At 46.7% G+C, this 23535-nt stretch overlaps 1 protein-coding gene across 5 annotated transcripts in view; it reads left to right on the top strand.

Annotated features, from left to right (window-relative positions):
* The window catches only part of tweek (transmembrane protein KIAA1109 homolog tweek), a 1194469-nt gene that overhangs the window by 399859 nt on the left and 771075 nt on the right, over nucleotides 1–23535 (top strand). For 4 of the 5 annotated variants that reach the window (XM_075882507.1, XM_075882501.1, XM_075882497.1 and 1 more), the window contains one exon: nucleotides 21805–22086. In XM_075882507.1, coding sequence (XP_075738622.1) covers nucleotides 21805–22086 — 282 coding nt within the window. The remainder of the gene's footprint in view (nucleotides 1–21804; nucleotides 22087–23535) is intronic. The other variant, XM_075882492.1, reaches the window with a different exon arrangement.

Genomic DNA, 23535 nt, shown 5'->3' with positions numbered 1-23535 from the left:
CGGCTCCGCGGTTATTACCTGCCCTAAGTAGACATAGTCTTTTACAACTTGAAGTGCACTATTACCTATCTTTAAGCGCTGCTCTTTTCCGAGGTTGTTGTACATTACTTTCGTTTTCTGCAGATTCATTTTAAGACCTACCTTTCTGCTCTCCTTGTCTAACTCTGTAATCATGAGTTGCGGGTATATTTTTGTATAGTTTTCTGTATATTAATTTTCAAACCTAGTCTTTTTTCTGTGTCCAGTTCAGTAGTCATGAGCTGTGATTCATCCCCTGAGTTACTCATTAAGACAATGTGATCAGCGAATCGCAGGTTATACTAAGGTACTCTTCATTAACTCTTATCTTTAGCTCCTCCCAATTTAGGGCTCTGAAAACTTCCGGTGAATAGCGATGGATAGATCGTGTCTTCCTGTCTTACTCCCTGCTTTATTGGAATTCTGTCGCTTTCTTTATGGAGAACTATGGTGCCTGTGCATGTTGTTCTTTATCTGTTGGGCAACACATGCTGAAAAGACCTCTTGTCAACCTTTTGCACGGTTTTAACCCTTTTTATTCCACGGCCGATCTAGTTGTGCAGGTAAATGCTTTTTTTGTACGTATATATCCAAAAACAATACAGTCAAATCCCGCTACAACGAAACTGTAGGAGCGTGGAAAAAATTTCGTTGAAGCGAAAATTTCGTTGTAGTGAAATCGAAAAAATATAACCGATCTAAACTAGCAAAACAAACGAACATTTATTTTCGAAATTTGAAAAGTGTCCGCTGCTTTTTATTCTATCTCAGCAGTGTCATGACGTGATTCTTACCCATGCATAGCGAGGCCATGGTGAAAAGCAGGCTGAAACAATGGTTACAACCGTTTTTGTGAACGAATCAAACAGCTGCATTAACACGTTAACAGAAACAAGGACTACAATCACTTTTGTGAACAAACCAAGCAGTTGTATTAACATGTAACACTAACAGCTGTCCACCGTCAATAAGCTAAAATGGCAACATCGTGGAGGGTGACTTTTCACCATGGAGCGGTAAAACGGTGACTGTCACCGTGGAGTGGCGACTTTTGCCTTATTTTATGTCATTCTTATCATCCAACACTCGCGGCTAGCTGATTTTGTTGATAATGCGGACGAACAGCCGCTCTGATTAGTTACCACACTAGCCAAGTGCGAACAAAATGATAAGCACAAGAATCTAAAAAAGGCATCGTTCCGCAGATGCACCCAGCAGCAGCGTGAAGGAAACCATGAACTAAGCAACTGAGCTTCAGCTTTGGATCGTCTGCAGCTATACAGTAAACTTAATCTTTAACATTTTGATGCATTTTCAGAACACGAAAATACGTTGATAAAGTCTAAAACACACGTTGGCACCATCAGAAAACACTACTATGGTGGCTAAAAAAAGAGGTGTCAGCATCAGCGCGCCGGAGAGCGAGCGAGAATTCATCCCAATGCGGCGGCGCTTATGTCGCTTTCGAGATGCCCCTCCTCGTGCCCCGTATCAGTCGTTTTTTGTTTCAAATATTTCACGCTACCCTGCGGATTATAACAAAGTTTACCAGTCACAGTTTTGGCGGCGCACTGCAAAGCGTGTATTAACAATGAAAACTAGTGTTTTCGATTCACTTCATAGTATACAGCTACGAAGCTTAGAAGATGGAGAATCAAGTGGCTTGCCATGAGCTTGACACCAAAACAACTACTAAGTACTACTAAGTGGTTCTGAGAGAGAAAGGAAGAGAAAAGTGAACCCCGTAACTGTCTGCTTCAGGGAGCGACACCTCAACAGTAGCTCACAAGGGATGGGGGTGAAGAGGGATTAAAAGGATAGGAATAAAGGTGTATAAAGAGAGAGAAACAGTATGCCAGAGAGCGAGCGCGACGACATATCGAGGGGATAGGAGGGATAGGAAAGATGGAAACACGGTCACAGGAGTCCGAGGACGGGGTACCACATGCGAAAGCTCTTGTCGGCGTCAGTAGATGGCGTAGAGCAAGTCCAGTCGGTCAGAGCTACACTGTCGTCGAAGGTCGTCGGCGTCAGGAGATGACGTAGGGCGAGCCCAGGCGGCCAGAGCTACGCTGACGTCGGAGATCGCGAGGGCACAACCGGTCAGCACGGAATCCAGCAAGCGACTCCTACCAAAACAAAAAACCGGGCAGTTTTCACTTTGATGCCGCAGTGTTCTCCGTGATGTCCCAATGCAGGTAAAGGTATTGGCAACCGTTATTTTTATGACTTGCACAATCAACGTCTACTTTTACAAGCAATTAAGAAATTTATTTTCATGAAAGCGAAAAACAACATAAAAAATAAACATGGCATATGCATTAAGGTTGGAGAGAACTGCAAGTTATATTAAACTGAGCTATAAAGCAAGTGAATAAGGCTACTAAAAAGAACAATATATATATACGACGATACAATGGGCATACTTGCACACATGAAATTGAGATTTGATTGGCAGACATGGATACTGCCACAAACGACACACAGCCAGACAATGGCATCAGAATTGTCAATGGGAAATTCGTAACAATGTGAACAATACAATAGTAAAGTCACAAGAAGCAACACAGTGTGAGGAATGCCCAATAACATAAAATCAAACTTTGTTCGCTGTGTTAACATTATGACAGTTAAGTCATACGTCTCAATTTCAAAAACTTCATTTTTTCTCTTTTGTTTTTATTGGGTGCATTTTCTCCAGTAACGAGAAAACGCATTCTGGTCAGTGTAAAGAATCTAGATATCTGATTTGTCACTTCCAGTTTCTGGTGTTAAATGTTCACAGCCGGCAATATTTAGCCTCTACAGACAGCATGCTAGGCAAGAGATAAGGAGCTGTTATGCTGTCACTTTTCAACTTGTTCAAACTGAAACAATAGCTAAATGCATCTTCCATAACTTTGACCAGGTCTGTTAAGGACTCGGACAAGTACAGAAGGCATGATTCTGCTGGAAGCAAGCTTGAATTCTCAGAATGAAGCAAGAACCTGCTACATTCGTAGCACTTCGTCTTTTTCACAATCTTCCGGGACACATAGCCACTGACGTAATAAGTGATCCGAGAGTCACTTTTGCGTCCATTGAGATCAGTTTGGTCAGGCCGGAGTGGCCGCTAATCGGGTGGTCATGGGACAGTCGCAGGACCAAGTTGCAGAGATGGTTTGGTAGCCAAGGTACTTTCCTGTTCCCTCGGTGCTGTACAAGCAACCCACTCTCTTCCATCTCGGTCGTCTCCGCCAGGTCTTTTATCAAAGGTTGATCACTGTCAGTGGGCGGAAGCTTTCCTCCCTTCATCACAGTTCGTAGTTTTGACAGTATGGGGTCCTGCTCTTGTTCCTGGGTGAGGAGCCCTGCATCATTCAAGACAGTAGTGTCGTCCACTTCAGATGCTACAGCAGCTGCCTCAAAGCTGATTTGTGGGCTGGGCTCTGGAACAGCCATAGGGAACAGCGTCTCGTGTAGACTCGGGCTTGGAACTTCCTGGTGCTGAAGGGGAGCTCTGCTCAAGGCGTCGGCTGGCACATTTGCAAGACCCCGCCTGTGCTTGATTCTGCAGTTGAAACCTTGCAGCCGCAAAACCCAACGCTTTACACGTGGTGAGGCCTGGTCTGTGGTGAACATCCAGGATAGTGAGGAGTGATCACAGTGTACCTCAAACTCGGTGAACTCAAGGTATGGTCGGAACTTGTCTACTGCCCACACCACAGCCAGACACTCCCATTCTTGCACTGTATAGCGCTGCTCTGCCTCAGTGAGGACCCTGCTAATGAAGCTTATTGGACGCAGTTGAGCATCACTCTCGGCTGCCTGCAGAAGCACCACTGCAATGCCGACTCCACTGGCGTCTGTTTCCACCACGAATGGTCTGTTGAGGTCCGGCAAGTTTACCACAACATCGTCGGCCAGGGACTGCTTAAGTGCTCTAAAGGCTTCCTCTTGCTGCAGCTCCCACCGCCAACGTTGCTTTTTCTTAAGGAGTTCTGTGAGTGGACGTGCAGTGATAGAAAACTGAGGTATGAACCCTCTGTAATAGCCTGCTAGTCCCAGGAAGGCCTGCAGCTGTTTGAGTGTTGTTGGTTGAGGATAGTCCAGCACCGCTCGCACTTTTTCCTTGTCCGGCCTACACTGCCCGGGCGATATTTCATGGCCAAGGAACTTAAGGTATTGACAGCACACGTGCACCTTCTCTGGGTTAATGGTCAGCTGTGCCGAACTTATCCGCTTCAACACCTCCCGAACATGCTCAAGATGATCCTCTAGGGTCTCCGAATACACCAGGACATCATCGAGAAACGCCATGGCAAACTGGTGATTAATTCCCTCCAGTAGTCGGTCCATCAGGGTCTGAAACGTGGCAGGACCTCCGGCAACTCCAAAGGGCATTCTCATGAACTCGAAGGTTCCCCGATGGCAAATGAACGCTGTCTTTGGAATATCTTGCTCTTGAACAGGGATTTGAAAAAAACCCTGTGAAAGATCAAAACTTGAGAACCACCTGGCTCGTCCCAGCTGTGCCAGCAACCAATCAGTCCTCGGCATGGGGTAGACTGGCACCTTAGTGCGTGCATTTAGCTGGCGGTAATCCACAGCCATGCGGTAGCCACCAGACTTCTTCTCAACCAGGACTGGAGCACTGGCATGCTGGCTTTGGCTAGGGCGGATGAGGTTCTGTGCCAGCAGGTCTTGAATGCAGTTGTCGATGATGGCCTGCTTCTTGGAATTCACTGGTCGCAGTTTGCATCGAACAGGTGGGTTGTCTCCCGTGTCTATGCGATGCTCTGCCAGGGTTGTGCAGCCCGGAGTTGTGGTGAAGATTTCGCTGAACTCTTTTAAAATGTTTTTCATGCGTGGGTCTAGGTCCGACGAGTGGCCGGAAATGATCACATTGCAGGCTGCAGTCGCCTCCGGCACACTGGCACACACACTGGCATCACTCTCAGCAAAAATGCAGCGCAGACTGTCTCCAAAATCGTCCACTGCCTCTGGCTGTTCCTTAGCGGCCTTGACAAACGGCACAATTCTTTGTGGTTCTGTGCCGACAGTCCACCCACCAAGTGACACGTGCAGAGAGATGCCACTCACCGTCAGGAAATCCCTACCAAGGACAACGTCACGGCACAGGTCAGAAACGCACAAAAACTGCTGTCTGCGGCAACCGGCAGCCCACTCGATCTGGCACTTCAGAGACATGGTTGACTGCGACCAGCCTGATGCCAAACGCAGCACGCGTACGTCTGCCTTGGGTTTGGCTCCAGAAGCTTGGGCCGCCGCCGCGGCGTGCGGTCCGAAGAAGCTTACACTTGAGCCTGTATCTAGCAGGGCCTTGAACGTCGACGACCCGATACGGACGTCCATAAGGGGCTCTTTGCCACCGGCTGTGGTCGCTACTTGGTGCGCACTGCCGTAGGTGCCCGCCGGGGCAGCACCTACCGCCACTGGTTTCCCGGGCACTGTGCTTGCAGGTGACCCGATCGCTGGCACCGGAAGCAAACGGGTGGCCCCATTCGTCGACCCGTGGCACAGTTACGAGATATGTGGCCGAATCCACCACAGCGATGGCACTGCACACGCATTGCTCCACTCGCGGTCTCCTGCCGCGGCATCGGTCCTGGCCCGTAGGGTGAGAACGGAGGCGCTGTGTCGCACGAGTACTGTCGGTCCCGGCAGTACGACGGGTCTAGCGCAGCTGGATGCAGTGGCCAGTGATAAGTCGGCGGTGCCGGTGGGGCAGCAGCAAACGAAGCGAACGACGCCGTCGCCATAGTGTTCGGCTGCGGCAGTGAGCGATGGTCGGGGGCCTGGCTAGGGCGGAACGCCAGATCTCTGGCTACTTGGTTGCTCGGAAGTGGCGGTGGTCTGTATTGGAGGCGACGCCAAGCCCGCTCCATTAGGCCGTCGGCTGCCTTCACCAACTCGGCGAGGTCGTTGTAGGCATGCCCCTCCGCCAAATCTTGCAACTGAGGGTGCATCTGCCTCAGTACGCGCTGCACCTTCTCGGCTTCGGAGACCTCTTCCCCGATGCGGTCGTAAAAAGTAGCGATCGCATATATAAACTCCTTCAAATTTTCTTCCGGGTGCTGCGTGCGCTGTTCGAGCTCCGCCTTCAGGCGACGCTTCGCGTCAATCGACGAGAACTCGGAGCGGAAGGCGGCGGTGAATTGCTCCCACGAGTCGAACCCGCGCACGAACCGCCACCACAACTTCGCGCCACCCTCGAGGGCAGCCGGTACCACGTGTGTCAGTCGCTTATCTGCGGCGACCCCCGTCACGAGGCAGAAGTTTTCCAAACGTTCGAGAAACTCCTCCGGCGACTGCAAGTCTCTAGCACCGGAGTAGCGGGGGATGTGCGCAGCGGCGAGCCGAGGCGCAGAGTGGTCGGTGGCCCGAGGGACCGCGCCAGTGTTAGCGGCCCCAGTCCATGCTCCCACGTGCGGAGCCGTGGGCAGCGGCGTCGCCATCACTCGATCGCGCACGACCGCCGCGATTCGTTCGCGCTCCATGGCGGAGCCGTCGGTGCCCAGCAACAGCTCTTCAACGAGACCTTGGAGCCTAGGCATGTCGTCCGCTGCTGTTGTCGGGCCTGAAGCCATCCCGGACGAGCCCCCACTTGTCACGCGCTAACCCTAACTCGCACACCACACATCCCTATGTCTTGTCACTCCACTCCAACCAGCCCGAACTCTCTCTTCCCCACACACGCAACCCCCACCACTCCAGTCCCAATGATGATGATGACGCCGTCACGTAGTGTCCTCTCTCGGCCAAGTCCCGATGATGATGACGCCGTCACGTAACGCCCTCTCTCGGCCGACCTGTGATTGTCACGCGCTAACCCTAACTCGCACACCACACATCCCTACGTCTTGTCACTCCACTCCAACCAGCCCGAACTCTCTCTTCCCCACACACGCAACCCCCACCACTCCAGTCCCAATGATGATGATGACGCCGTCACGTAGTGTCCTCTCTCGGCCAAGTCCCGATGATGATGACGCCGTCACGTAACGCCCTCTCTCGGCCACCCTCACAATTTCATGAATCTTATTGAGGCGCCCCACGTATAGCAGCTCATCCAGCTTTTTCTGCAATTTTATTGAAATATTGTGGATGCTCGGACATAGAAGGCTGCTCAGAACTCCAGAAGGTATGTTTCCACTGGAAGGTGACTGTGCCAAACTGTAAAAACTGAGGCAATTCACAGAGATAAAAAATTGTGTCGGCGAAGGGTGATCACTCGATCCAGGCTTTGCTTCAAAATTCTAAAAAAGATTTCAAGCTGGTCTTGGCAGAGACGAGACGTCATCAACTATTTATAGCCCAAGGATTTCGTGGCATAATGCGGGATGGAAAGGGTGCTGGTTAGAGTGACGCGGAGTCCTTTGGCAGTTGATTTACTCAGGAACCCACCCTCCTTAGGTACAGCTTTTTCCCAAGTTGCTAAGAACCCGTTGATAACATGCTTGTAGCTACGGACGATGAACCTTTCATCGAAATGAGCTTCACACACAACACAGTTGTTTTCCTGTGGTTTGTCAGCGCAAGGAATTGCACGCTCCGAGGCCTTGCGCCGTTCATCGTCGGCGGGAGCAGAGAAGAGAGACACTTTCTTCCCTTGTTTGTGGGTCGAAACATATCCCGCATTGCATCCAGGTGCCAAGCAGTGTGTCGGCTGTTTACGCATCACTGTGGCATGGTCACATTGGCACGTATTGATCCCGAACAAGTCCAAATAGGCAAAGCATCGACGTTGTGACTTGTGGGCACACGACCAAGCGACTGACAGTGCCACGCTATCGACTGGTGAGGGCTCTCGACTGATCACGGTGGCGAAATGAAATACCAGCACGCCTCCTTTCAAGACGCGGCCGGGACGACGCTGACACTTCTTCTTTTAGTCACCATACCACCGCTGTTCAGCAAACATGGGCGCCGTCAATCCTCGATAGTGATTACAATGAGACTGCCCTGCTTTTGCCACAGACAAAATCAGGGCAGTCTGATCGCCATCGCTATCCAGAAAAGGCGATGCCCATGCTTGCTGAACAGCGGTGGTTTCTAATGGTGCCAACGCATGTTTTAGACTTCGACCACGTATTTTTAGGTTCTGAAAATTCATCAATATGTTAAAGATTAGGTTTACTGTATAGCAATAAATATCTAAGCCTGGAATCGCATCGTGAAATTTCGTTGAAGCGGGACGGCAGAAGAGAAAGTGTTCGTTATAGCAACAATATTTATGCATTGACTTCTATGGACTTCTGACGGGGAACCGTGAATTTTTCGTTGTAGTGGGAATTTCGTTAAAGCGGCGTTCGTTGTAGCGGGGTTCGACTGTACCAATATAACAAAGTGGGAACGAACCAAAAACCTGGCAAATTCAGTTTCAGTTCTCAGAGAATACAAGGGTTCAGATATGTGGCTGCTGGGAACATTGGTTGCATGGGGTCTATCGACCTTCTTTATCAAACTTATCTTGTAGACGGCTCTGTTTCAATGCAGTAAATATTATCATCATCATGACTCCTTTCTTTAATCAATGCGCTCATGATCAGTTCAATGCTTTCATTATCATTAAGGCCGCTTGCTAATGGCTGATACAACCTTTTCATTATCATCCTTTATTATCATCAACATAATATTAATGCTCATTTTAATGCTTTTATTATCGCCATTCAAGGCACATTTACTTGCCCACAGCTTTAATTAACATGTTTGTCAACATCTTTACCCTCAATAATCATCATTACCATTGCATTGCTGGTATCATTCAAATTGAATGCTGTCATCATCAGCAGTAACACTGTTCAAGAGTCTTTCGTTTATTGATGGGTCTGCTTCAATGTGCTGATTGCAGTGATGCTAACGCTGTGCCAATTGCACCAAACTGCACCGAATTCATCATTGGTTTTATCTGTTAAATATGGTCAGGTTATCAGGGGGAAGCTCCTTACACCATGGGTCGTTTGTCCAGTGTCGTCATCATTGTAGTAGCCAGTGTGAAGCTCTTTATGCCACCGTTCATATGTCCCGTGTCTGCGCCCAACCTGCGCCAAAGGGCGGGGTCCGACTTTCAGAAACGAAACTACTTGAGGTTCTCTCATTGAAATGACATCGCGGTGCACCTGCTAAGAAACAACCCGAGCCAAGCCAAGCCAAACTGGGTCAAATGTCACTGTTGGGACCATGTATGGTCGAAATGCAGTGAATGCCCGATTTTTATAGGCGAAGCTCTGTAAGGCATCACCCAATCGTCCTCTGTAGTAACCACCTCTCTCGGGTATGTGTCACAGGGGGGTTTAGTTGTTAGAATGTCCGCTAGATGGCAGTACTTGTGTATAATTAATATATGACGTGAAGATGCGAGATGGTGGTACTTGGAATGTTCAGTGGACGGACGAGCATACAGACATACGGGTAGACACAGGGACAGACAGAATGACCCATAGTTAGACGGACGGAAGGATGCACGAACGAACAAACAGACGCTTCGCCCCACTCATTAACATTCAGTCCGTGGATATGCTGCGATTTTTTTTGGACTTTTTAGAGACTGTGAAATCGTCAAAAAAAAAAAAAAAATTCATGGCATTTTATTCTGCTCAAGTATTCAAATAGCCATGGCTGTCTGAGATAGCTTCAATGCCTCCTAGAGTACACGTATCAAGTATTTTGGTGCACAGTCAGGCTGTCATAAATACATTCAGGGCCTGCTGACGTCCATTCGCAAATATGTGTCGCGTGATGAGTGCCGCCGATAGCAGCAAAGTGCGGAATAGGTTGTGGATTTATCGCATTGAGCATGTAGAAACGATGACTGCGAACATAAGGGATGTGACAGAATAGAAAAATACTTGCCTGGACCTCTGCGATGCATGTGTTCACTTAGAAGATGGTCCACTATACGAAAATCTTTCGTGACACAAAGCACTTGCTGTCATACAAGACCGATCATTCCTAGTTGTGTGGAGCACATCGCCTACACAGCTGCCGCTGTTCCTACCGGGGTGCTTTCGTACGCACGTGTTTGTCATAAAAAAGTGTTCTTGATGCCCACTTTGTTTCTGATTGCACATGGGCGTGGCAATGGCGAGCTGATTTTGTTCATGAAGGCACCACGTCTGTGTGGTACACATAGTCGAATCACACAGAAAGGCAGCATGGACGGCTACGTGCGTGAGTGAATAAAAGCGTGCAGTATGCCGGCAACTGTGGCATATGCAGTAGCAAGCAGTTAGCTGAAGATGCTTATCATAATGCAATTAAGTTTTACTGGTGTGTTTGTCGCATTGCCGCCTTCACGACTGAAAGCATTTTTGGTGCTTATTCATTAGACATCACCTCACTCCGCAGTGACACTGGCTTTCAGGGGCGAAGCTCGTTACACTGTGGGTCATATGTCCTGTGTCATCATCGTCATTGTAGCCAGTGTGAAGCTCCTTACGCCCTGGGTCGGATGTATCGTGTTGTGGTCGTAATAGCCAGTTTGCCGCCATATATAGCCAGTAGCGGTCTGTTCATTTGTGCCTCTATTTATTCATGTGTCCTCCATTTGCGCATCTATCCATCCGTTTATCTGTCCGTCTGACTCTCCGTTGGACCGCTTCGCCCCACTGTTCATCATTCACCTCATGTATAATCTGTGATATTTTTATCTGCAATCATCATTCAATGTAGCGAGAGAGGGAGACGAGACGACGGCCAACGTGGTCGTGTCTTCTCTCGCCACTTATTTCCACGCCTGAAGCGGAGCCGCGGTGGCTGTCCAAGTCCGACACACCAAGTGCCTAGCTTGTTCTAATCCTCGCGCAGCTCGAGCTAGCATCAGCTGTGTGAGAGGCACGGCGCAGTGATCAAGAAATGATGGCGATGATGATGGCACTACAACCTCATGTATAATCTGTGATCTTTTTATCTGCTTCACCCCATAGCACTTGTGTATTGTGGCAAAGCCGACTTTCAAACATTATTGTGATGTAGAACGATTTTTAAAAGCGCTTGTTTAAGCTTACGAGGTCATAGATGTAGCAAAAGCAGGGACTTTGAGTAATGCTGTTTTATACCTGGAATGTCGCGTGAGAGCCCAAAAAATCGGGCACAGAAGAGTTTAAGGGTCGAAAATTTCAGATGTTCTTCTGCATCGACGTTGATAGGGCTTTTGATGCTCTCGTGAAATGGTGTGAATAAATGTATCTGAAAAATCTGGCTTCCGAAAAATCGACAGGTAACTGATGTTCACGTTATAATGAAGTGCTATGGTTTTAAATTTTATCATTGGCTTATATATTAAATAGGGTTAGGTTGTCTGTCGGTAATAGATTCTTCTTTTCTTTTTTAATCTATTATGCTTGAATAGCGTGCAGCACATTGTAATTTTATCATTCGTGTGCCATGAACACAGTATTAAAAAAACGGCAGAAAAGGGTGGCTGAACCTTGTCATGAAAAAATCCGTAAACTAGGGTTGCGTCAGGTGGACGTTTCTACAAGTGCACTTGTCTTTCTCAAGGCTAGAACAACAAAACAGTTTTGTTTTGAGGAAGACAAGATCGCTTGTCAGAACATCGGCTGAACACAACCACTGTTTACAGATTTCTTCGTGAACACAATGGGTGTCTTAAAATTGACTCTAACAATATCTGCTCTAAAAGCCAGTTTTGCTGCTCCTAAATGCATTTTGGTCTGCTCCAAAAGCTGCTCCAAAACAGCCTAAGTGAGTAGCATCACTGTAATTATGCTCTGTAAATTTTCTTTGCTAGCCAGCTAGAATCCACTTCTCCTTCAAAAAAAAAAAAAAGGAAAATCTTATAGACATGGCCTTTAAAATGTATATTTAGCTATTTATATTGGAACAACCCAACTCTCCCTTCAGTTGTATTTAGCTATGTTACAGATAATGTTTTACGCCGTGCCACAAGGCAACGGATTGGGTCTTACTATGTTGCGGTGTTCTGTCAGTTTCTTACACAGACCCCGTATGCTTGGTGTCCGCAAACCTGGACGCCGCAGCAATAACCTAACTTTCAAAGCTTATGTCGCTCATATTGCAACACTCACACAAATATAAGATAAAAAACAAAGCAGGGGTGTGGGAATATTTGAAAGTTTCAAATATTGCATTTGTAATATTAATATTTAATTTGATATCACTAAATAAAAAATTTTGAATATTCAAAATAATTAGAGTATTTCTTGAATATTCGATCCTCACAGATATTGGGTCGCATATGTCACTGTGGAGAACTTCCGATTTTACGCATTTGTGATAAGAGCATCAACAGTAGATCGTGGATTGATTACTACTACATCGGCACGAGTGCGATGATGCCTTCACGGAAATTTAAGGGAGTGTGTTGACAGCTTTGTACGAATGCGGCGGCATGTAATCACAACAAACTATTATCTCAAACAATCTAAATTATGTTCTCCCTGCTTGGCAGTACATATGGCTTAGCTGTTTAGTGCTGTTACTGTTCTTGTACGCGTACCAACGACGCCGTCTGTTGCCACGCCCCTGTGCACGGCACCACCTCAATAAAGTGCATATTGCTCATCGAAACGAAGGCAACTCACCGCTACAGCGATGGCGATTTGTCTCTGTGCAAGGGCGAGTGTGTGCGTACGTTCCAAAGAGTGGCGTTGACCGAGTGTGCTTAGTAGGTGACGCACTGCACCCAAATATAGCTAGGGGCGCGCTCAGTTTGAGGTACGCTGTTGATGCGTTCCATGTGAAGCAGCGGCAGTTTTTGCTAATGGATTGCCGTACAAACACACGTGCATGCGCCGAAGCCTGACGGGTCGTCTGTCAGCTGTGCCACTATTTCAGCATGTATTCATTTCATAGTTCCGGAATGATTTCATGGTAGCGCATATGGTCATCCACACAATGGCAAACAAAGAAAGGCCATGCACTTTTGGGTAACGTTATAATGATGTCATCATCTGTGTTGTATGACAGCGCCTTTGGGAATCTGTTGTACATGCATATCACTCGCGCGGCAGCATTTCCTGCAATCAGTCCTCCATAACACCGTTGCTGCGATCTCGCTCGTTTGCCAACACCAGTCTACTGTCGTCGCCAGTGAGTGCACCAAAGGGAGTCGCGATGGGGCAAAATAGTGCCTTTGCCGCTGGGAGTTGTGGCTCCATTAAGGGGGGAGGCTACCTTGGAAAACAAACTTTTTATTTTTTAAGATATCTTCACAAAACTTTCAGAGTATGTTCACTACATTAAATATAGAAAAACTGCAAAGCTTCATGAAATTGTGTTCAGGGGTTCTAGAGTTACTGAGGTGGCAGTTCACTTGTGTGTTTGAGGAAGAGCTGGAAGAAATCCCAGGACATGCTAGAAGGCTGAAACTTTTGTGGTAATCCCTGGATAAATATCCTAGGGTGCTAAAGAGTCTTTATTTTTTCGATTTTTTCTCCCAAAAAATTTTATGCAACTTTGAATTTGGTAAAGCTAGTAGGTATGACATTTATAAAAAATAATTGTTTATTAATAAATAATGGCACCAATTTTCAACAAAAAAAGAAGCTTGTTACGCCCTGGCAAAATCATCCAGGAGCAGAATAAAAGAAACGGCCCACAAATTTAATAAGCAGTTCTTGAGAAATCACTTTCCTCGGCACTAGCTAAAAAATCCATTTTGAGAAAACGGGCTTTGAAAGTTCAGCACACATTTTCCTCAAAAAGCTCCAGCAGAGTAGATTGAAGTGTCTTTGTTCACTTCGTTCCTTTTTTGTCTTCCCTCTATCCTCTCTAAGGGCCGTGTAGAATTTTTTTCAGACGTAGGGCCTCTTTTTCAAGAGCCAGCTGCATCAGTTCAATTTTTTGCTGCGTCGCTGGCGTAGATTCGAGTTCAGCCTGATTGGCGTGTCAATGTCTCGCCTTCGCATCGATTTCTTCCTTAGGAAATGTATCGTCAGATAAAGGGTCGACGGCCCATGCACGCTATCGGCCCCAATACAAACAAAGTGCTGAGTATGACGATTTTGGCAACACTTGGTGTCGGGCTTGACAGTACCGATTCAGAGCACGTGCTGGATCTAGCGATCTCGGACATGCTCGATGCAATCGTGGCTCCAGGTACGCACTGTTTGTCAGATTCTGGACTAGTGGCAGCCGACAGCACAGTTTCGCCGGCACAAGCATCTATGTACTGGGCTTTGCAGCAGAAAAGTGAAATTTCAATTCTCGTAGAATCCGCATAACGCGTTTCCTCGCTTTGAACTTGCGCACCATCTTCGGCTTTGTTGATGGCATCTCGCACAACAACAAAGATAAAGGGCACAGAACAGGTGAAAAAATAAAAAATGAAGAGAAAGAGAAAATACAGCGCAAGGCAAAAAGCGGCCCGTAAGCAAATGTCTATCGTGTCAGACGTGCCATCGCAAGGAGAGACCGCCCCTGCTTCCAATGCAGCAGCCAATGGCAGGCGCGCTTTCTCCCGCGAGAGCTGAATGAGCTGCTTTGGCGAATCAGCACTCTGCATCACATCTTGTAGAAACATCAATAGCATCTCAAACACGCTGTTGACGCCATTTTGAAAGGCGGTTAACAAGAGGGAAAGAATTCACGATCAAAACAAGACCACGTTGGCGCAGGATGGCCGCATGGTCTAGGAATGGCGCGCGCGCGAATTTTGGTTTGACTTTGGCGTTTGCGCGTGTTTTAGGCGCTGATATTTACAGAATAGGTAGTTTATGTGACATACAACCCAAAAATATGGTTTTTCAAGAACAAACTTTCTCGCGATTTTTCGGTTTTCAAGGGCCACCTCCCCTCTTAAGAAAAACGTGTATTTGGGGCATCTTTCTATCACACATCGTAATTATCAATAATTTCCTATCTGACGTGCTTACCGTATTTACTGGAATATAGGCCGACCCCGATTCTAAGCCCACCACCTAAATTTGAAGCCTGGAGGGAAAAAAAAAAACAAAACCTTGTATGCAAATTCAACGAAACAGAGACAGTATTCACAAAGAGCGAACATGTATTGAACATGAAAATGAAACAGAGCAGTTGGTTCATGATGCACATAACTTGAGAGACATACAGCCGCTAGTCCTGTTGTGTGTGTTTCTTTGTCGTCGTTTTTTTTGTGCTGCTTCTAGTTATTTGCATTATAAAGATGCTGTGCTTATTCCGAGCCGCTGACTTCTTTGTTGCTGTCTTCAAACAATGCCACATCCTCGGTGCCATCAAGGGATTGGATATGCCACACTTCTTAAAAGAGTGCACAATCAAAGTTCCCGGGTTGTCGTCGCATGCTGGAGCCCCTCCAGCAATGCACATTTTTTTGGTTCACTCCAAAGTCCTGCCTGATTTGAACATTGGACGATGATTGCACGCCTAGGACAGCTTTTCTTTTATAAGTGGCACTATAATTGCATTGCCTGTTTGGCGTCATTGAGCTACGCCATACAGAGACCACTCGAAGCGCGACTTGAAATGATAAACGGCTTGTCTCACTACTAGCCACTTAAATCAAAATGACGCCCTCACGTGTGTACCAAAGCCAGGTGTTGGCTTGGCTACTAACAGCTACAATACAGTCTATGTGGCGCTAGTTGTGCTCCGCTTTTCTCAATGATGGCACTTTTTTCTTCAAAATACTTAAATCTAAGCCGACCCGGATGCCAAGAAATCTGAAAGAAGTCATCAGCCTAGATTTGAATAAATGCGGTATCTCGCGTTATCCCCGCGCGCCCTGTACATCTTGGTCACGATTGTGCAGCTATCAGCATGACAGAGCACTCTTGATCGGAAAATGGCGGGCACGCAGTCCTCGAGAAAGGGTATGGAAGCAAGCCAGGTAATGAGTATCCCTGTGTAGTTGGAAGAGGTCTAAAGTGCTCCTATTTACCTTAGTGGCTCGACCGGTGAGAACAGGGGGGAAATGTTGAAAAACGTAAATAGAAAACGATAAAATATGAGGTCTTAAGAGCGAAAGCTGATAGTGTGGGAACCTGGAGGTATTGTGACTACCTGGCCTACTTTAATAATCGCCTAGACTTAAGTACACTGGTGTTAACTGTTACATTTAACCTCATCAGAATACGGCTGCCATGGCAGGAGTAAAGCCAGTGGCCTCATGCTCGCTAGTCAGTATGGCAGGTAGAAAAGCTTCCTTATTTTTGTAATAATTTATAAAGAGCTACCACATTCCAGGTGAAATTATTCCAACTGAGAACAAACTGGGACTACTTCAAGTGGTTTATGGTCAAATTCCCAGTGGGGACCAGTTGCCAGTGATTTTCAACTTGAACCCATTGGCAACTGGTCCCCAGTGGGGATTTGACCATAAACCACTTGAACTGGTCCCAGTTGAGACCCACTGGCAACTGATCCCAATGATTTCCAGTTGCCAGTAGACCCCTGTGGTGCATATAGACGAGGAAGCTTGGCACTGAAGCTGGACCTCATTTATTAGAAGCATTGCAGATTGAGCATGCAGGGGCTGTGATGCATTTTGATTGCTTCCTTGGATAGGCGGTGTGGGAATTGAGGCTGGCCCGCTGCCTTTGCGCGGGCTTTCCCGCCTTTCTCCAATTCTCATGTCCCGACATGTCTGCCCTCCTTTGCTCTCAGCCGCGCTGGGAAGGGCGGAGTGACGTTTAACTCCCTCACCCGGTAGCGGATGTTGACTGTGGCGCCGCGCGTGGGGACCCCCGAGAGGTTTTTTCGCGCGCTGCGTCGGTAGCGGCGAGTACAGTCCGGGACTTCAAACGGTGAGCCACGCATTCTTTTCCGTCCGTCGAGTCCCGTCGCTCGGGGCTCGTCGGAGTTCGCTGACGGCGCCTCGCGCCCGATGCGAACGCTCACCTTTTGTTGCCCCGCTGCGTACTCACGGCCGAAGGGCAGTACGGTGTCCTAGTGCGTGGCCTAGCTACGCCGACCCGTCTCCCTTCGAAGCCAACGCGAGCGCCTTTGCCCTCGCTCGAGCAACCGGGCCTTTGCTCCGGTGTCTCCGTGGATCACTTTTACCGCGGAGACGTGCTCGTGGCACCCCTGTGTAGTACTTTGTGCCCGTGGCGTGGATAAGCCTATTTGCTTTCCCGCCGCGCCTTTTGCAACGGGCTGTACTGCGTTTGGTTGCCACAATAAAGTGTTGCGACTTGAGCAATATCGTGTTTCCCGCCACGGCGAAGGTTAACGCGTGCCCTGCGGCTCGCTAAGACCGGACCCACGCTGGTGGCCGTACTCCTTCGGGATACGTGTACACCACAGCGGCAGACGCTCGAAATTTCGTAGATTTCTTGCATACAGGACCGTCTGAAAGAAATATTTACACTGTTAGCGAAACTGAAATTACTACTTTACACATGCAATACTACCAGAAGTCAAATTTTATCAACATCCAACTAGTATTGGCTTATTAAGAAACCGTGCAGTGTGCCCCAAAGTAAAGCCGATATTGCTCTCAACCAAAACACAAGTTCTATAGTCGCAATTACGAACAGCTCCTGTAAGCAGTAACTGTGGCTCTTAATTCACACTTCTTAATATGTGGCTCAATCGATCACTATACTGTTTTGAGAGATTTTCATGAAGAAATCATAATTGAGGTTCTCCTCAAATTCGTATTTAACATTTGATTGCATTTTTCTACAAATCCCTCTACCATACAGTCAACAGCGTTTGTAAATAAACAGGCACACCTTTAGTGTAAATATCGGTAAAATGTACAGATTCACCACAGCCTAGTTTGCCACTTTGCACTGCAATTATTAACACAATTAATTTGTGTCATGTACAATTTTAAATTCTTACAGAATTCTCATAAATGACACAGTACATTAAGTTAACACTATTTGTAGATATCACGGCTTGGTCTATTGCGAATTTTAAATCATCGAGACTGTCTCTGTGGCAAAAAGAAAGGGGGCCATGGTATAGTAAAGTCGGAGATCACACAGACAACAGGTTTGGGGATATTTAATTACCGAGCAAATACGGTCCCTTTTCTAGAACTTTGCATAGAGCTGCTAGCCTGCACAAGTACACTTCGTAGTTATTTAGCATGCTGTTGAACACAAGTACTGCGCAATTGGCACTCACTTTCTATAATGCTTCAAAACAAATGGCAGCAAGTCGGCAGTGTCTAAAGCATTGTTTATAAGGCAACGTTTTATTATGTTCCCAGTCAGAACACTCAGTGTTGCATGATATTATACCTTTTGTAGAACTTTGGTTAAAGCTACTAGCCTGCACGAGTACACTTCGTAGTTACATAGCATGCTGTTGAACAAAAGTACTGCGCGATTGACACTCACTATTTATGACGCTCCAAAACAAATGGCAGCAAGTTTGCAGTGTCTAAAGCATTGTTTATAAGGCAACGTTTTATTATGTTCCCAGTCAGAACACTCAGTGTTGCATGATATTATACCTTTTGTAGAACTTTGGTTAAAGCTACTAGCCTGCACGAGTACACTTCGTAGTTACTTAGCATGCTGTTGAACACAAGTACTGCGCGATTGACACTCACTTTTTATGACGCTCCAAAACAAATGGCAGCAAGTCTGCAGTGTCTAAAGCATTGTTTATAAGGCAACGTTCTATTGTGTACACAGTCAGAACACTCAGTGTCGCATGATATTATCTCTACAAGTTCAATTACTCAGAGCGGAAGGAATTAATTACCTTCAAGCGACTGCATTGCGAACAAGGCAGCCAGCGGGGTATTTCTAACATGATGGATTTACATATCCGTCTTGTCACAGGCAAAAGCACTTGTCCGACGATCGCCTGAAGTCGTAAAGTCTGTCTGAGACGAAACTGTCGAGCACTAATCAAAATACCTAAATTAAGCGTGCCATCACTCCACTTTCATCATCAAGAACAGAACTACGCTGCACTTCCGTGCCTTTCTATGACATGGTAGCTAGCCCTCGCCACATGTGCTATACGAAACTGCTCGTCGCTGTGTGAAAATTTTTATTTCTTGTGCGCTTCTTTCATTGAAAATCGCTGAATCGGCACTTAATAAATCAATTCAATCTATTTTATATTTCTGTCCAATTATAGATCTCTGTTTTATTCTGTATTTGAGCGTAAGATTAGATACGCAACTATAGTGATGGCGGCCGGCAATTCAGGTAGAACGTGAGAGAAAAAGTGGGAAGGAGTGGTAGAAGTTTGTCATTCAGGTAGAATGTGAGAAAAAAAGTGGACAGAAGTGGTAGGTGTTTGTCATGGAGGAAGGAAAGCATTGTGTTTGTGGTAAAACCATTTGTGGTGATGTACGATGCACGTTTGCTTTGGAGTTTGCAGCTTTATTTATGGGATATCGGCAGTCTTGGCCGTGGTATCTACAGACTCGGCACTGTGTCATTTTTTTCGTTTTGTTCGAAAGTAATGCGTCTGCGAAGCACACAAGGCTGTCAAGCAGGCATCATGCTCCCTGTGACTGAATCACAGCCTGACGTCAATAGGGACCACTTCGCCTGTGCGATGGACTTAAAATATTCGCAATTGCTTAATGTAGTTGAATTTACTAAAGCTAAAATTAATAAGCGTACGTTTGAATGCGATGTGTTTGCGCACTTGTGCAACTAAATATTTCATGATAATATAATTTTAATCGAGTCAGTGAGGTTAAAACAAAGCACAGAGAATGAGAAAAAATTAAGATAATGAATTTGTTAATCATGAGACACTGATTTTGATCGTCATATATGTCTTACTAGGCTGGTGCTTCGATACACTTCTGCGTGTATAGAAAAAAAAATAGAGAAAGAAAGAAACTTGGATAAAGCCCATTTGTTAAGGTGCAATAATTCTACGTCATACACAATCAAGTTCAACCTTTTTTATCTTTCACTGTGAAGAAGCGTACAACCAGAACTTGTGGCACTTTCAGTTAAACTATAGTTTTGACTGGCAGCTTCCAGTTCAACTGGTGATGGTCCCCGTTGGCGGCCACTTGAGCTGTTACCGGGACCCGATACTAAATGTAACCACTTGCAACTGGGACCAACCGCTTCCACTTGATTCCCAGCTGAAACCAGTTGAGCTGTAACTGGGACCAGCTACCAACTCAAACCACTTGCAACAGGGACCAACTGTTCCCAGTTGATCTCCAGCTAAAACCAGTTAGCCTGCAACTGGGAGCAGTTGATCCTAGTTAATGCCAGTTGAAACCATTTGGATTCTCAGTTACATATTTTCATCTGGGAGAAGAAGGAAAATATACAAAAAGTTTGTTAAACAAGTTAGTTAAATGCAAGACATCACAGCCATACACTCAACTATTAGTCATGTGCCTACAGGCAAGTACAGATGGTGACTTTTTTCTTTTTGGTGTGTGCAATGACAGACTATAACAGCCAAGTGTACTGTTTCCAACATAAACAAATGATGGAGTAAAAGATTACTGGGGAAAAAAATTGCATCTCTTTATTATTCGATTTCTATTCGAAGCTATGTGTTCGATTCATATTCACACACTCCTAAAATAAGGCCGAATAATTTGAAAACTTGTGTGAATTCAGGGTGACACTTTGGGAGGTCACTCGAGAAGAATGTCTTTGTTCGGTGCGCACTTATAATTGGTTTTTCAAAGAAATTGATGAGTATAGATATTATTATGAAGTTATACTGAACTAATGCCTGCATTTCAAGCAGATTTTACGGCGATGCGTTGGCTAGCTCGATCCAACTTTACTGTTTGAGATCTCATAATTACTTGTGCTCTCGACTCTCGGAACACATGGAGAGAGTAGATGCGATCGAACCAAACCAAGCATTTATTGAACTTTTTTTACATTGACGATATCACTAGCCAAATCAAATACATCATTAGTGATCAACACAGTAAACACAACTTCATACAAATATTTCAATATGCTCAATCAACATAACAAAGACATGGTAACACATAGGCGTCGTCGCCAATGTTGAACTTATCACTAGGGACCGATGTAACACGACCTGCAGTTGCCGCAACCCGCGGGACCCTGTCAGGAGGCGACCATCCATTCCATCCACCAAAGAACAAAAAAAGTCCCCGATATTTTTTGTCCGGCCGCCTAGCCTCATCACCATGTGACTGCCAGCGCTACCGCAATGATAAACGTGCGCGAGCTCAACACCACTTCTCGCTCATGGGTTAAAACTAAGTGCGGCCCATCCACGAGACATGTGCGTGCCATGAGGCTCTAACGACTTTACTGGGGTGATAGCACCCCCACAACAGATATGTTTTGTGTGGAAACTGGGATACAAATGGTTAACAGCGTGGAGCCTCTGCACCACTGTTTATTTCCACCTTGCATGGAGCAGCTGAACTTGCCTAAACTGCGAAAGAAAGCTCAGCTGCTGCCACACTGGCCCAACATGATACACTCAACAGCCGCCTACTGCTGGAAACGATCCACTCACACACAAGAAATTGTCACTGCAAGGGCACTCGCAGAGCAAACATATGTGTACAAGAGTTCTGGATATGTGATGGCCTGAGCTAGTTGAATTTGCTTAGGACAATCAGTGCCACACTGCAGAAAGGGCCGTGATTCAGAGGAGTGGCATTAGCTCTCATCCAGTAGAAATCACCGTACAAACGCATTCACAGAGGAGAAAGCTGGATGAATTGTTGACTCTGCTGCTCACGATTCCCTGCATAGGCTCAGTTATAAGTGTGGCTTGAGTTCTCTGCGTGCTGTAGGCTTTCCTTTTTTTTCCTTCTCAGCCTACATTTGAGGGCACCGTTTTCTTTTCTGGCTTGGGGCCTTAGAGGATCAGCCTAAAATTGAGTAAATATTGTTTTGCTGTGTGTTGCAGCAACAGCCGCTGCAGCAGTGGTTCCCGCAGCCTTCTCTGCTACAGCGCAGTGCAGTGGTGGTGCGGCTGCAGGGGGATGTGCACGTGCTGGTATCGCCACCCATGCTGGAAGGGCTGCGGGGCCTGGTTGAGGCCCTGGTACCCACCCTGGTCGCCCTTCATCCAACCACCGTGCTGGGCCGGCTCATGGCCCGCTGCTGGAGGGTTGTCAAAGGCACCACCACCACTGGCCCACTGGCACAGGGACCAGCTGACGGGTACCACGAGATACACACCGAACAGGCAAGGCTCTCAGTTCCCCTCACGCTTGTCATTGGATTGTCCTATTTTGGAAGCTGAGAGCACTAGTCAGTTATGTTGCTGCCATCAGCCTGAACAGTTTCACATAACGCTGCAGGATGGCCCCTTTTATCGCTTCTATTAGCCTGGTGCGCGACCAATGGTGGCGCTGCGAACCCCACTTGTATGACGTCAGATAGAAGAATCCCGTGCTGTCGATGAGCGGCGCCATATAGAAACCATCGTCGCAGTAAAGACTGGGCAAAGACTCAGTTAAATTGATTATCTTGCATGTAATGGCTACCAGTGCTGTTCTAACAACCGTGGGTGCCCGCTTTTAATGCTCATTTTAAAAGTACGGTGATTGTTTCTTACAACTGCGACCACTTGTCTCCGCGGCGAGTGCTACGCAATGGTGGAGTACTGCTTTGTGTCTTTATATGATCACCCACCCGTGAAAAGGGCATTAGTTTTCACAACTACCCTGAATACGTGAAGCTGAGGCAGAAGTGGATAGTGAAACTAAGAGAGGGAATGTGCCCCACTCCTTCATCGACCGTGTGCAGGAAGCACTGGGCGACATTGACTTTTGCAATACCCGCCCTATACGCTCCACCTTTCGTTGAGCTTCAACCGTGTTTCAGCGCCTCACCGGTACTTCAGCTATTCATTGCACGGAGCCTACAAGCGTAGGCGACTTACATCTGGTGAGGTGCTGTCCTAAAATTACCGCATAGGCCCTTAGACAGGAAGCCGACGACACGGCCTCCAAATCACCTCGATTAAGCGCCCCTCGTGAGCGTAGCTGAGCGGTGCGGGACATGCAAGACTACAGTTTATTAAAGACGATAGTCTTTTTTGGGGACCTTTGACGCAAAAATTTTGGTCTGTCTGTCTGTATATTTGTCTTCTTGTCCTCTCTTAACGGCACCGGGTACTTGAAATGGCCGACCTCATCTGCAGTGCCCACCAATGTTGCTTAAGATTTAACGTTCATACTTGTGCGATTGTCACTTATTAAGCAAATATTGTGCATTTCTGGGGCACCATAACAACACGTATATATTCTGCATGTGCATCTTTTACTAGAAAAGGTAAACAAAAGTCATTTTAAGGACCGTAGCCTTTATAACGCTGCGCTGACCATGCAACGCTTGCAAGAAAAGGCGAGTGTTTCTAACGCTTTGCTAAGACGAGAGTTGGCAGCACCTACCCGTCGCCTTGCGTTCTACACCTTATCACCTCTGAGACGGGCACGCACACTCGTCTCAGAGCCACGCGCTTCGTTTTCTAACTGCCAAATGGCGCTTATGTCTCACGTGTGACATGACTTAATGCGCTTGCTCGCCTCCGCTGCATGCTCGAGGCACTCTAACACAGCGCCTCCAGAATACTATTCACCGATTTTCTTGCACAGAACATCAAATAAATTGTTCACTCACTCCACACACA

Source organism: Rhipicephalus microplus, chromosome 2 (genome assembly GCF_043290135.1).
Source record: "Rhipicephalus microplus isolate Deutch F79 chromosome 2, USDA_Rmic, whole genome shotgun sequence".
NCBI classification, from domain to species: Eukaryota; Metazoa; Arthropoda; class Arachnida; order Ixodida; family Ixodidae; genus Rhipicephalus; species Rhipicephalus microplus.
Note: the sequence above shows the minus strand (reverse complement) of the source record. Positions and strands in the feature narration are given on the sequence as shown.